At 40.9% G+C, this 14,726-nt stretch overlaps 2 protein-coding genes across 2 annotated transcripts in view; one reads left to right on the plus strand and one right to left on the minus strand.

The window, feature by feature from the left end:
* The window catches only part of LOC115160671 (aspartate--tRNA ligase, cytoplasmic), a 34,473-nt gene extending 29,850 nt beyond the window's left edge, over positions 1–4,623 (plus strand). The window contains exons 10-18 of the mRNA XM_029710919.1: positions 19–130; positions 760–894; positions 1,588–1,735; positions 2,469–2,615; positions 2,918–2,960; positions 3,075–3,155; positions 3,285–3,396; positions 3,592–3,663; positions 3,926–4,623. Coding sequence (XP_029566779.1) covers positions 19–130; positions 760–894; positions 1,588–1,735; positions 2,469–2,615; positions 2,918–2,960; positions 3,075–3,155; positions 3,285–3,396; positions 3,592–3,663; positions 3,926–4,017 — 942 coding nt within the window. The 3' untranslated portion in view covers positions 4,018–4,623. The remainder of the gene's footprint in view (positions 1–18; positions 131–759; positions 895–1,587; positions 1,736–2,468; positions 2,616–2,917; positions 2,961–3,074; positions 3,156–3,284; positions 3,397–3,591; positions 3,664–3,925) is intronic.
* Positions 4,624–5,610: 987 nt separating this feature from the next.
* On the minus strand, positions 5,611–13,268 carry LOC115160673 (protein lifeguard 3). Its single transcript, XM_029710922.1, has 13 exons — positions 13,107–13,268; positions 12,815–12,984; positions 11,408–11,639; positions 11,197–11,267; positions 11,029–11,093; positions 10,850–10,903; positions 10,668–10,718; positions 10,534–10,573; positions 8,921–8,958; positions 8,711–8,798; positions 6,466–6,561; positions 6,261–6,314; positions 5,611–6,155 (listed from the first exon to the last, which is right to left on the minus strand). Exons 3-13 carry the CDS (start codon positions 11,616–11,618, stop codon positions 6,006–6,008), a joined length of 918 nt encoding a protein of 305 aa, XP_029566782.1. The 5' UTR covers positions 11,619–11,639; positions 12,815–12,984; positions 13,107–13,268; the 3' UTR covers positions 5,611–6,005.
* Positions 13,269–14,726: the final 1,458 nt, after the last annotated feature.

Raw genomic sequence — 14,726 nt, forward strand, 5'->3', positions numbered from 1 at the left:
TTGTTTCTCCTCTGGTAGACAACAACCAGCCAGGCCATCTTCCGCCTGCAATCCGGAGTGTGCCAGCTCTTTAGAGACACCCTGACCAACAAGGGCTTTGTGGAGATCCAGACCCCCAAAATCATATCAGGTACCAGCACTGAGCACATATATAAAGCAGCGCAGGCTCGACTCTATCTGGTCATTTGTGCTCTTTGATGAGCACAATTGCACTTCACAAGCGTGAGCACATAGACAATGTGTGACCATGTGTCACATTTTGTAGCCATAGAAATGTGTAACACAACAGTGTTGTTTACTATAGTACTTGTTACCACAACCCCAAATGTGATAGTTTTTTTAACTGAGCTGCAACGAAGTGTTGCTTTCACTTCCTCATCTTCGGTAGGAGCCAATGGCATTCAACCCAGCCTGGCATTGACGTATTTAAAATTGCCGCCTTTTTTTTTCGGTGAGAGCAGCTGCGGATCAACAGTGTGCGCTAATCTAAAAACCGCATTCACCTCTGCCAACACCCATCACACGTACCCTGCACAAAATGTTCTCTGTGACCACCCTTCTGTAAAGGTAAACACATCAGACAATCTACTATGTGACGCGACCGTTTAACACGTGCGTAAATAAGTTAATGGCGCTGTTAGGAAATGGTGTCATCACATAGACGACTTGAAAAAAGGCTGTTCGCTACAGACGATTTTTGGGCCATGTGTTCCTTCTCTCCTGGGATAGTTGACTAAAAGGTGTTTTTCTCCTCTCTAGCTGCCAGTGAGGGTGGTGCGAACGTCTTCACTGTGTCCTACTTCAAAACCAGCGCCTACCTGGCCCAGTCTCCCCAGCTCTACAAGCAGATGTGTATCTGTGCTGACTTTGACAAGGTGTTCTGTGTGGGACCAGGTAAGGCAGCACCTTGTGAAGAACCAATGGTCTAGCGGGAATGCTACTAGCCAGGCACGTGTACGCTACTCGCCACCGGAGACCGGGGTTCAATCCCTGTGTCCACCCTTACTTATGTGTTCCCTCTGGTCTGTCTCCCCCTTTGTTTCCAACTGTCTGGATAAAGTTAAAAAAAATATATATATATATATTAATCTATATATAATACCACATCTCTAAGCCGTTCACCTATCTCCCCTGTATCCAATAATGGGAATTAATTTGGACTATTGGGTTGAATACATCAGTCACTCTAGTTATGTAGTCAACAAACAAACGGTGGCTTGCACAATATTAAACCTGGGCAGATAACTGCAAACACAACACATTTTTACACATAGACGGTGTTGTGATAGGGCTCATGTTGAGCAATAGGAAACATAATGTATCTGATTGGCTTCTGCTTGGTTGCACAATGTCTCTTTGTGACGTAGGTCAACACTGCCATCACCTTGCCGGATCCACATGTAACCAGAGGAGTATTGACCTCCCCCCCCCGCAGTCTCACATGTCTAGCTGTGTCCCAAATGGTGCCCTATTCCCTGGTCAAAAGTAGTTATAGGGTGCCTCTAGTTTATCTCTGGGGTGATGGATCTAATCCTCATACTGAAACACTACGTCGCTGATACTAACTGAAGATGTTCTCCGTTCCAGTGTTCAGAGCAGAAGACTCCAACACCCATCGTCATCTGACAGAGTTTGTGGGCCTGGATATTGAGTTGGCGTTCAACTACCACTACCATGAAGTGATCGAGTCCATCACCGACACCATGGTTCAGATCTTCAAAGGACTCCGAGACAAGTAAGCTGGGATTCACTTTGAACCCATATTTGCAAACAAAGTGAATTAGTATGGTTTAAACTTTCGAGGGCCTATTTCAGGGATGCAACTGAGCAAGTGGATGAGCCCCATATAAAGTAAATGCGTGCCTCCACCGCCATCTCCTGGTATGAAAGGGCATTGCATCTGTGCTGAGGGAGCAGGTGGTATTCGGGTAATCTCTCGTGGACAGACTACTTAAACATAAATGGTGCCGTAGATCTGTCATGATACAACGGGATGCGTGAGATAACGACAAATCCCGGTTTCGCAGGTGTTAGCTTCTTTTGAATTTTGGAAGGGGAGGGGACATTTGGCTCATCGACTTGCCAGTAATTTACAAAGAGAGAGGGTGGAGCGCTTCGTTCCAGTTCCGATCCTCATTCGATCTCTTCTCTTAACACGTATGGACCCAGAACCTAATCGAGTATCTGGCCAATTACGCAAGACTTTAGTTCTGGGTTAACCAAGATTAGTATTTCAGTGACCCAGTTCTGTGTGTTTTAAGGGAAGGTTTTCCTTTTAACAATAGAGGCACTTATCAACTTGTACTGTCCTCCAAGAGTTGCTGAATTACCTTTTTCACGTGTGTGTGTGTGTGTGTGTGTGTGTGTGTGTGTGTGTGTGTGTGTGTGTGTGTGTGTGTGTGTGTGTGTGTGTGTGTGTGTGTGTGTGTGTGTGTGTGTGTGTGTGTGTGTGTGTGTGTGTGGGCCAGGTTCCAGACAGAGATCCAGACGGTGGGGAAGCAGTACCCCAGCGAGCCATTCAAGTTCCTGGAGCCCACTCTTAGGCTGGAGTACTCGGAAGGCGTGGCCATGCTCCGGGAAGCCGGGGTGGAGATGGGAGACGAGGAGGACCTCAGGTCAGTAGCAGGTCAACATAAGACATTAAAATGGGTCGGCAAGTAGCAGAGCGGTTAAGCGCATTGGGCCAGTAACCGAATGGTTGCTGGTTCGAATCCCAGAGCCGACCAGGTGAAAAATCTGACTGTGCCCTTAAGCAAGGCACTTAACCCCAATTGCTCCTGTAAATCGCTCTGGATAAGAGCGTCTGCTTCATGACTAAAATGTGAAAAATAAAAACATGTAAAGAGCAAATTAAATACTTTTTTTTCTCTTATTTTTTCTACTGAAATAACATTATTTTTTAAAACGTTTTTCATAGCACTCCCAATGAGAAGTTGCTTGGTCGTCTGGTGAAAGAAAAGGTATGTTACGTTCAGTTTCTTTGTCAACCGATTTTATATTATTCTAGATGGTACGTGCTGAGCATTTTAGGCTGCAAAGCAGACCAACTCATCTCTTTATCGCCTTTCTGTTAGTATGACACTGACTTCTACGTGCTGGACAAGTACCCCCTGGCAGTGAGGCCCTTCTACACCATGCCTGACCCCAACGACAAAGTATGCAAGTCACTAAACACAGGCATACACACACCACACTTCACCAGGTTGATCATGACACCATTGTGGCAGGACGTTGGCAGTGTTATACCAGAGGTGTAACTGACTTGACTGATATTTCCTCCTCAGAAATACTCCAACTCCTACGACATGTTCATGAGAGGAGAGGAGATCCTCTCCGGCGCTCAGAGGATCCACGACGCCCAGCTGCTCACTGAGAGGGCCATGCACCACAACATTGGTAATTAAACAACTCTGCCTTGTTATTCAGGGCAGCCATATTGGTCAATCAGTAACTCAAGCTTCTTTTCTTCTCTTAAGCGATTGCTAGACAATCTGCATATTATTACTATGTTACGAATACACTGGTGGCTGGTGCTAATATGTCAAGTGGTGATGCTAGTATCAAATATTACAATGATTTGTGTTGCTGCAGACCTGGAGAAGATCAAGTCCTACATTGACTCCTTCCGATACGGAGCTCCCCCACATGGAGGTGGTGGCATTGGTAAGAAATAAAATACTGATTCTGAACCTTGGCCCGTACCCTCTCAATAAGAAAGACCATTGTCAATCTAATCTAAATATACTAATTGTAAATATACTCCATATGAAAGACATTGTAAATATATTCAATAAGAAATCCATTGTACATCTATTCTAAATATACTAATTGTAAATATACTCAGCATGAAAGATGTTGTCAAGGTACTCTAAATATACTCATTGTAAGTGCACTGTGATGCTGACATGTGAGTTGTTTCCCTCAGGACTTGAGAGAGTCTGCATGCTCTACCTGGGTCTTCACAACGTCCGCCAGACCTCCATGTTCCCCCGTGATCCCAAACGCCTGACCCCCTGAGCGGCCATCGATCGCCACTGGACACAGATGCAGGACATGGGGAAACCACATTTAATCTCCAACACACCAGACAGAGGAGACATTAGTGGCACAACACTGAAGTGCCACTGTGATTAACACGAGAATAATAGATAATCAAGCCAGGCAACTACGATTACCAGTATTCAGTTATAGAAAATGACACGGGAAGAAATAGATCCATAATATAAGGGATAAATAATTTGAAGATATTATAGAAGTGGAATATGATTTAGAGATGTAATAACTAAGGCTTAGCTCGAGTGCCTGTCTGTTTCTGCTGTCTTGCCAACTGCTTATGGACTTGTCATGCCGTGTTTGGCTTGACGATGATAATGGAGTAGGCAAAAGTACAAACAGTTTCCAGGCTTCCCTAGGCTCACCAATGGGGAAAATAAACCTGTGTTTTATGTTTTATGTCTAACACTTTTCTATAGGGTTTATCAACTTTGATACCAGTCTTTGTCAGAGTACAGAGGTATGACTAATAAATAGTCTTGGTCTGGTGACATAATTTTTAATTATTGCAGATGTTTTTAAAGTAATTGCAGAAAAAATAAAAATAAAAGAAGTACTTCCAAAAGCTTATTTCACTTTCCGTCTTTGCTCTCTTGTTTCAAAAAGAAAATCTTTCGTTTCGGGGGGGCATACATCTGTATTGGGTTACTGGAGCCCCTCGGATATATGATATCTCGATCGCTCAAGGAGGAGCCACTAACCAGGTCATTGAAAACAATGGGGGGAAACAACCCCTATCATATTCTACACGTTCTTTGCTATGGGTAATGTGCTAAGGAGCTTGCTTTGTTCATCACTATAAGCCCTGTCACTTGAGAAACATTCATGTAGAAGTCTTTTGATTACCTTTCAGGAGGAATGCTGTCATGTTTGAAACATATTTCAGGGTTTGTTACATTTTGAAATTGGTGGACATGATGAAGTGCTTTTTGTAAGGAAAAGGACCATAGTGAACTGGCACCTGAAAGGAATAGTGTATGAAATCAACTCAATGAAAGGACTCATTCTCAGTAGGCTCATAATTGGAAGAGTTCACACGCTAATAATCTGTAGAAGAGAACATGCCTTTTTCATTACTTCCCATCTCTATGCCATCCTGATTCAGTTGGGTTGAAAAAGTCCCCATGCAATAATTGCTTTCTCACACAAAAACTGCATGACAAACAGAACCTTCTGAGATATCATTGTCTTTAATTATTGATTCTGATAATCAGAAATGTATATCAAGAAAAGTAATCACATTTCCAATTGAGGAAAATGGAAGCGATGTTAGAATAAACTGTAATTTGTTTTATAAACTGGGTGGTTCGAGCCCTGATTGGCTGACGGACATGGTGTATGCTAAAACATATTTTTACTGCTCTAATTACGTCGGTAACAAGTTTATAATAGAAATAAGGCACCTTGGTGGTTTATGACATATGGCCAACATACCACAGCTAAGGGCTCTGTCCAGGCACTCTGCGTTGCGTCACGCTAAGAACAGCCCTTAACCGTGGTATATTGGCCATATACCACACCCCCTCTGGCCTTGTTGTTTAACTATAACACCACTAATGGATGCATACAAAGACAGTTTATTGAGCCATTTTGACAATTAATTATGTTTTACATTCTTACAGTTTAAGGAAAAAGACAACATAAGGACAAGAAATCTATTTTAAACATATCTAGGTCAAATCAAATGCAATTCAGACAATCATGTATGCATATTGCATTCATAACTTACCAAATCATCACATAACCAACATCCATTCTGGGAATAAGTAAATATATTATAAATATATAACAATCTTAATTGAAAGTTTGCAGCACTCTCATAGGGTTATGTTAATGGGATTAAAATACCAAAAAATAAGTTACAGTCCTGTATGAGCAGCAACAGTTTGAGGTGAAAAAATAAAATATAAGTAGGATCTATCCACACTAGGTCATATGTCATCCTCCTGCCTTTAATCTGTGGAAGCCCCAACTAGTTGCAGGAGGAAAATGAAGATCTGCACAATGTCAACATAAAGTGAAAGTGCTCCAAAAACATACTCCTCTGGGCTGATGGAAAGCTTGCGGTTTCCGATGAGAAGCTGGGTGTTGTACGCTAAAAACTACAAAATAAAAATGGTTAATTTCATACATACAGGTTGGTTCAAGAGAGTCACCATTCTATTCCCTTTGATATACTGAGGCTTTTCAAGAAAAAACAAACTCACCAGGGTGTAAACGACAGCTCCAATTGCAGCATAGAGCATATGAAGCCATGGGACCTGTGAGTGGAAGAAAACACAGGACATTTTGTATGTATAGGCCTTCATTTCTCAGATTTGTGCAATTAGAGACAAAGTGCATTAAAATGTGAAAGATGCATGCATATTACTATTAAAGCAGTTCAACTTTTGACCAAACTGAGGCACTTACATATTTAAAGGATAGTACGATGGCTGTGATGATCCCAGTAACCAAGACTACGATGGCAAGAATACTGAAAAGTCCCCCACAAGATGTAAGATCCACCTGTTATAAGCATAGACATACAGTTGTTGTCAGAAGTTTACATACACCTTAGCCAAATACATTTAAACTCAGTTTTTCACAATTCCTGACATTTAATCCTAGTAAATATTCCCTGTCTTAGGTCAGCTAGGATCACCACTTTATTATAAGAATGTGAAATGTCAGAATAATAGTAGAGTGATTTATTTCAGCTTTTATTTCTTTCATCACATTCCCAGTGGATCAGAAGTTTACATACACTCAATTAGTATTTGGTAGCATTGCCTTTAAATTGTTTAACTTGGGCCAAACGTTTCAGGTAGCCACAATAAGTTTGGTGAATTTTTGGTCCATTCCTCTTGACAGAGCTGGTGTAACTGAGTCAGGTTTGGAGGCCCCCTTGCTCGCACACGCTTTTTCAGTTCTTCCCACAAATTTTCTATAGAATTGAGGTCAGGGCTTTGTAATGGCCACTCCAATACCTTGACTTTGTTGTCCTTAAGCCATTTTGCAACAACTTTGGAAGTATGCTTGGGGTCATTGTCCATTTGGAAGACCCATTTGCGACCAAGCTTTAACTTCCTGACTGATGTCTTGAGATGTTGCTTCAATATATCCACATGATTTTCCTCCCTCATGATGCCATCTATTTTGTGAAGTGCACCAGTCCCTCCTGCAGAAAAGCACCCCCACGACATGATGCTGCCACCCCCCGTGCTTCACGGTTGGGATGGTGTTCTTTGGCTTGCAAGATCACCCTTTTTCCTCCAAACATAACAATGGTCATTATGACCAAACAGTTCTATTTTTGTTTCATCAGACCAGAGGACATTTCTCCAAAAAGTACGATCTTTGTCCCCATGTGCAGTTGCAAACTGTAGTCTGGCTTTTTTATGCCGATTTTGGAGCAGTGGCTTCTTCCTTGCTGAGCGGCTTTTCAGTTTGTCGATATTGGACTCGTTTTACTGTGGATATAGATATTTTTGCACCTGTTTCCTCCAGCATTTTCACAAGGTCTTTTGCTGTTGTTCTGGGATTGATTTGGACTTTTGCACCAAAGTAAGTTCATCTCTAGGAGACAGAACGTGTCTCCTTCCTGAGCGGTATGACGGCTGCGTAGTCCCATAGTGTTTATACTTGCATACTATTGTATGTACAGATGAACGTGGTACCTTCAGGCGTTTGGAAATTGCTCCCAAGGATGGACCAGACTTGTGGACTCCTACAATTTTTTCTGAGGTCTTGGCTGATTTCTTTTGATTTTCCCATGATGTCAAGCAAAGAGGCACTGAGTTGAAGGTAGGCCTTGAAATACATCCACAGGTACACCTCCAATGATGTCAATTAGCCTATCAGAAGCTTCTAAAGCCATGACATCATTTTTTGAATTCCAAGCTGTTTAAAGGCACAGTCAACTGAGTGTATGTAAACTTCTGACCCACTGGAATTGTGATACAGTGAATTACAAGTGAAATAATCTGTCTGTAAACAATTGTTGGAAAAATTACTTGTATCATGCTCAAAGGAGATGTCCTAACCGACTTGCCAAAACTAGTTTGTTAACATGAAATTTGTGGAGTGGTTGAAAAACGAGTTTTAATGACTCCAACATAAGTGTATGTAAACTTCAGACTTCAACTGTACATGTTCTTCACAACATTGGTCAAACGACAATCATTAAGGTTCACAAATGACTCAATAGTTGGAATGTTTCATAGGATGGCACATGAATGGGCATTTTTAAAATGTTATTTAAGTAGGCAAGTCAGTTAAGAACAAATTCTTATTTACAATGACAGCCTACCAGGGAACAGTGGGTTAACTGCCAGATTTTTACCTTGTCAGCTTGGAGATTCGATCCAGCAACCTTTCGGTTACCGGCCCAACGCTCTAACCACTAGGCTACCTGCCGCCCTAATAACTTCATATGAAAGGTCTACAAAAATTACCAACCATGGAATGTGCACAGTAAACCCAGGGAATCAATGTATGCTATTTATTTAGACAATCGATTACATAATTAGGAATTGCACAAGATCTTACCCAAAATGCCATGAATATTTAAAAGACAGTCGCCCATTGTAATCCTAGACAAAAGAGTCATTTGACACTGACAACAAAGACACTCTCACAAGCTAGGTTCTGAAGAGGCAGTTTTTTATACACGTACCTTAGTTTGAAAGCAGAAGATGGTGACAATTATGCACACTATTGCTGTTATTCCAATGGTCAGAAACACTGCTTTTGTGTCATAGTAACTGCAAGAAATGCAAAGTAGATTGAGTCACAAAACAAACATTACTACTTCACCTTACATTAGTATTTCTAGTAGTATTATGTAAAAGAAAAGAAAAAAATATATGAAAATTCTATAACAAACCTTGATATTGTTCCTGTCATGTAGGACATGGCCAGTGTCTAAAATATGACATATAAAACAATACAATCATAACATATCTATACTGTAATGTAAAGTCAGCAAAAAAAGAAACGTCCTCTCACTGTCAACTGCGTTTATTTTCAGAAAACTTAACATGTGTAAATATTTGTATGAACAAAAGATTCAACAACTGATACATAAACTGAACAAGTCCACAGACATGTGACTAACAGAAATGGAATAATGTGTCCCTGAACAAAGGAGGGTCAAAATCAAAAGTAACAGTCAGTATCTGGTGTGGCCACCAGCTGCATTAAGTACTGCAGTGCATCTCCTCCTCATGGACTGCACCAGATTTGCCAGTTCTTGCTGTGAGATGTTACCCCACTCTTCCACCAAGGCACCTGCAAGTTCCCAGACATTTCTGGGGGGAATGGCCCTAGCCCTCACCCTCCGATCCAACAGGTCCCAGAAGTGCTCAATGGGATTGAGATCCGGGCTCTTCGCTGGCCATGGCAGTACACTGACATTCCTGTCTTGCAGGAAATCAGCCATACTGCTTGTTCTGTGCGTGGTGGCATTGTCATGCTGGAGGGTCATGTCAGGATGAGCCTGCAGGAAGGGTACCACATGAGGGAGGAGGATGTCTTCCCTGTAACGCACATCGTTGAGATTGCCTGCAATGACAACAAGCTCAGTCCGATGATGCTGTGACACACCGTCCCAGACCCAGACCCTCCACCTCCAAATCGATCCCGCTCCAGAGTACAGGCCTCGGTGTAACGCTCATTCCTTCGACGATAAACACGAATCCGACCATCAACCCTGGTGAGACAAAACTGCGAAAAGTGAAGAACACTTTTTGCCAGTCCTGTCTGGTCCACCAACAGTGGGTTTGTGCCCATAGGCGACGTTGTTGTCGGTGATGTCTGGTAAGGACCTGCCTTACAACAGGCCTACAAGTCCTCAGTCCAGCCTCTCTCAGCCTTTTGCAGACAGTCTGAGCACAGATGGAGGGATTGTGCGTTCCCGGTGTAACTCGGACAGTTGTTGTTGCCATGCTGTACCTGTCCTGCAGGCGTGATGTTCGGATGTACCAATCCTGTGTAGGTGTTGCTGTGGTCTGCCACTGCGAGGACGATCAGCTGTCCGTCCTGTCTCCCTGTAGCGAAGTCTTAGGTATCTCACAGTACAGACATTGCAATTTATTGCCCTGGCCACATCTGCAGTCCTCATGCCTAAGACACGTTCACGCAGATGAGCAGGGACCCTGGGCATCTTTCTTTTGGTGTTTTTCAGAGTCAGTAGAAAGGTCTCTTTAGTATCCTAAGTTTTCATAACTGTAACCTTAATTGCCTACCGTCTTTAAGCTGTTAGTGTCTTAACGACCGTTCCACAGGTGCATGTTCATTAATTGTTTATGGTTCATTGAACAAGCATGGGAAACAGTGTTTAAACCCTTTATAATGAAGATCTGTGAAGTTATTTGGATTTTTACGAATTATCTGTGAAAGACAGGGTCCTGAAAAAGGGGCATTTCTTTTTTTGCTGAGTTTAGTTCCATTATGTGTTAATACATGATATAGAGATTATTTTTTGCAAGCATTACTTACAAAAATGGCCAGCAGCACAAAGTTCCAAGGAAAGCGTCTCCTAAACAAAGATTATTAAGATCAAAAGATAAATATCATTATCTGATGTTTAACGGTGTACTGTTGTATCATAAAGAGGGCAAGGATAATCTTACCTTGGCCCTTTGCAGCAGACAAGAATGCAGTAAGTGACAAAATAAACAGCGCTGGAAGAAAAACATGCCATTAGTATGATAGGTCAAAAATATTGCTTATGTTTTATTATAATATATAATTCAGAAATAATGAATGAGTAATACATGTAGTAAGGAACCTTAATGGAATAGGAAGTACTTACAATGATGTCCAATACACAGCTGGGTTCCTAATGACAAACGCACGTACTTCCTCACTGTAAAATAGATCGAATGCTAAAACGTTAGCATTACACAAACAGAAAACTAAAACGGAAAAGAGCTCACATTGATATTACATGGTATGACAGAGATAATACAATGTTACACTGTTGACACTTACACAAATGTAAACACAGCCACAATTGATACAGTGACGATGAGCTGAGCAGCCAATATTAAGTACACCTGTTCCAACACAAAAAAAGGGTGAATTCTGTCATGATCACAGCCAGTATAAGCAGACTGAGTGATTAGGAAGTCGATGTGTAAAAGGTATAAGATCTCATACTTTTCGGATGAATGCGTGTCGAACAGAAATGCTTTCCCATGCTGTAGAATATGCAAATTCATCATCTTCCACTACATTAAAAAAATACATGAAGTCAATAATGACCAAGTAAAACTATTTTGACAAACTTCAGACATTAACAGTATATCTTTTTTATATTCTGTTACATAATATGTAATATATTATACTGTACAGTCAATAGCTCCAGAACCTGGGTTGGAGGTGGGCATTCCTAGAGGAATGGAATAAGGCATCCCAGATGGAGGGTAGCCCAGAGGGTACCCTGCTTGTCCTGGGTATTGTGCTGAGGACTGAGCAGGGTATGGTCCATATGCTGGTGGGGGCTGTGGGTAGTTCCCATGCCGGGGCCTGGGGCCATGTAGTGCATCTTCATAGGCTGGAGGGAAATCCGACTTTGACATTATGACATGCGATATGGGCACCTTATAAGACAAGAGGGGGTTAAGAGGGAAACGTTATGCCGCGTTCAAAACAACTGCGAACTATCTCCGACTTCAATGCGTTCAAGACAACTAGGGGGGAAAAAGAGCTCAGACTGGGAAAAATCGTTTTGAACGGTGATCCACCTCGGAAAGATTTTACCTTGTTTTTTTCCAGAGTTCCCAGTTGTCTTGAAAGCACCATTAGACCATGCCAATGACATCACCATTTTTCGTCCCACAACGCTATATATCCATTTTCGGAAATGTTGGCAAATTAGCTTTTGTTGTTTAAATAAATAATGAAAAAGATGTGTGTTTTCTCACTATCTAATCATGACATGACGTTCAATGACATATAGCCTATGTGCTGTATTTGTTAAGAATCTATCACTTGATGGGTTCATTTCTCAGAGACCAATAATCATGTTTTTTTTGCTAAACGCTATATGTCCGCCTCACTCAGAGAAATAGGTAGATTTTGCACAGTCCAATGTAACAAATAACTACTTTTTTTTAAATAAACAACTGTACAGATGATACATTTGTGACATCAATATTAAAAAAATATGTTTTGAATATTGTACACAGTAATATCTGTATGTAAAACATTTACATTTGTGTCATTTAGCAGATGCTCTCCCAGAGCGACGAACAGTAAGTGCATTCATCTTAAGATAGCTAGGTAAAACAACCACACATCACAGTCAAATGTACAGGATAAGAACATTCCATTCCAGCTAAACTATGGATAGGCCTATATTGTGCAAAAAAACACATGTTCAGACACATCTAAAATCTATGAATGAAAAATCTGAAAACAGTAATATTTTACATACACATGAAGGTACCCATAAGCAATCATTTCTGATGAAAAAAACACAAATGTTACATTTTTCGGGGATATTGCGTTTTGGAAATACACTAAGACTAGCAGGGTATTTAAGGTTAAACATATACAGTCTCAGTAACTTCAGATAGGGACTCCTGCATGATTCAGATGACATGTTTGATGTTAATGATGACAAGCCTTCTAGCATCGACTGCATAAAGGCGTATAACAACATAACAATCGTACAAAATAGCCATCCAGATTGTTATAACAAAGTCTGAATTAAATGTCATAACGTAGTTTCGACGAAAACTTAGCAAAAACATAAAGACGCATGTATACTCACCAAGTGGATTCTGATGAGATATCGATCTGCTATGTAAAACACCTAACGGTTAAATGGTTTGATCATTTAGCTTGGTCAAGGCTGGGGCTCTGTTCCTGTGTCGCCTACATTCCACGGAGTTGTAATGAGATCTTTACCCAACATGCCCCCTGCTGATGCATTCTAAATTTCTAAGAAAAAAAGTGTGGTTATATTTGTTTTGTTCCAAATGAACAATTATTTAAGTTTCAAGGCCTATCATTAAAACCATTATTTATTCACTTTTATTAAGACATTATTTTGAGACCATTACCTGGAGAAATGATTTTAATACCTATCCGAATAACGCAGGATTACTAGATACATTCCAATAGGCACGACCAAATAGCAACATTTCCGCTGAAGTTACACTGTAACAATGTGTCAACAATGTTCCATAGTTCGATACAATATTAGTTACATGTCATACTAGTAGGCGTCACTAGGTGTCGCTGTTTGGAAACAAAGTGCGACACAGGCCCAATTCCCTTCCCTAGTTCCTACTCTCATGTGTATATATTTGAAAGGAAAACAACGTACACATCATGGCCAAAGTTCCACTATGTTCTATTAACTGCTAGTCTTGTAAACATCACAATATGTATTGCATCCAAATCGTTTCAGATACTTGCTGCAGAAGTGGAAATAACAATAGTGACCGAAAAGTGATTGGGCCCATAATCACCCAACACCACTAGTCTCGAAAACCAGACCCGAAGCGTTTGAAAATTGTGGGAACGCGGATGTCTAGACTAGAGACCTTTGTGTTTAGTTGTCAGTTTCTTTACTTGTTTGTAGCCTCTTGACTTGTCGTGTGTAAACTGTATGTGTTATCAATATTCAATTAATATAACTGACTAGAAACTACATTCAGACTTGGCTATATGGTTCGCAATGACATGGACAACATGTCGATATTTCAGAATGTATAGGTTAGGGTTATGTTTAAGGGTTTGGTTAAGGTAAGGGTCCGTTTTAGGTTTTTGCTAGTCGGTTTAAGCGCCAGCTGTGTCCTAATGGTGCTTTCAAGGCAACTGGGAAAAACGGGGTCAAATCATGACGTCAGTGATTTTCAGGTCAGAGCTCTATAAAGAGGGGTCAGTTCCGGACTTGAATTCAGAGTTTGATAACCGTTCAAAAGATTTTTCCCAGTCGGAGCTCGTTTTTTCCCCCCCCGAGTTCCCAGTTGTCTTGAACGCACTGAATTTGGAAGTCAGAGATTTCTCAGTTCCGAGCTCCCCGTTGTTTTGAACGCGGCAATAGTCTCTCCCACAACACACAGGAGGAGGAGGACAAACGTAGGCTACACGTGTGTCGTGAACAACATTAGCGTGAGCAACAATAGTGGAATCGGCGGTCTTCTTCAAAATAAAAGTCCCAAATTGAAACCACCTCAAACGGATACAAATAGTGAAAACATCCCACAATTGGACTAGATAATGCTGAACACGGTTTGAATGGTGTTATATACATTCAACAAAATATAATTATTAGTTAATTTGATAACAAACAGCAAAAAATCAGTTTCAAACTGTATTTAAATATTGTATCCCTATTCTTTATTTCTTAGTTTTTCTTAAAATGTTTGACATTCAATTGCATTGTTAGAAGCTAGTGGCATAAGCATTTCGCTGTGCCGCTATAATACTTGCTAAACTGTGTGCGTGACCAATAAACTTTGATTTTGATTTGTGGATGTATTTTAATTCAGAATTGCATTGGGGGCACAGCCTATCCTATGGATTATGCACAGTGCTCGACTTGGACTGAAATACACTGAGTTTACAAAACACCTGCTCTTTCCATGACATAGATAGACTGACCAGGTGAATCCAGGTAAAAGCTATGATCCTTTATTGATGTCACTTGTCAAATCCACTTCAATCAGTGTAGA

This window comes from Salmo trutta, chromosome 24 (genome assembly GCF_901001165.1).
Source record: "Salmo trutta chromosome 24, fSalTru1.1, whole genome shotgun sequence".
NCBI lineage: Eukaryota > Metazoa > Chordata > Actinopteri > Salmoniformes > Salmonidae > Salmo > Salmo trutta.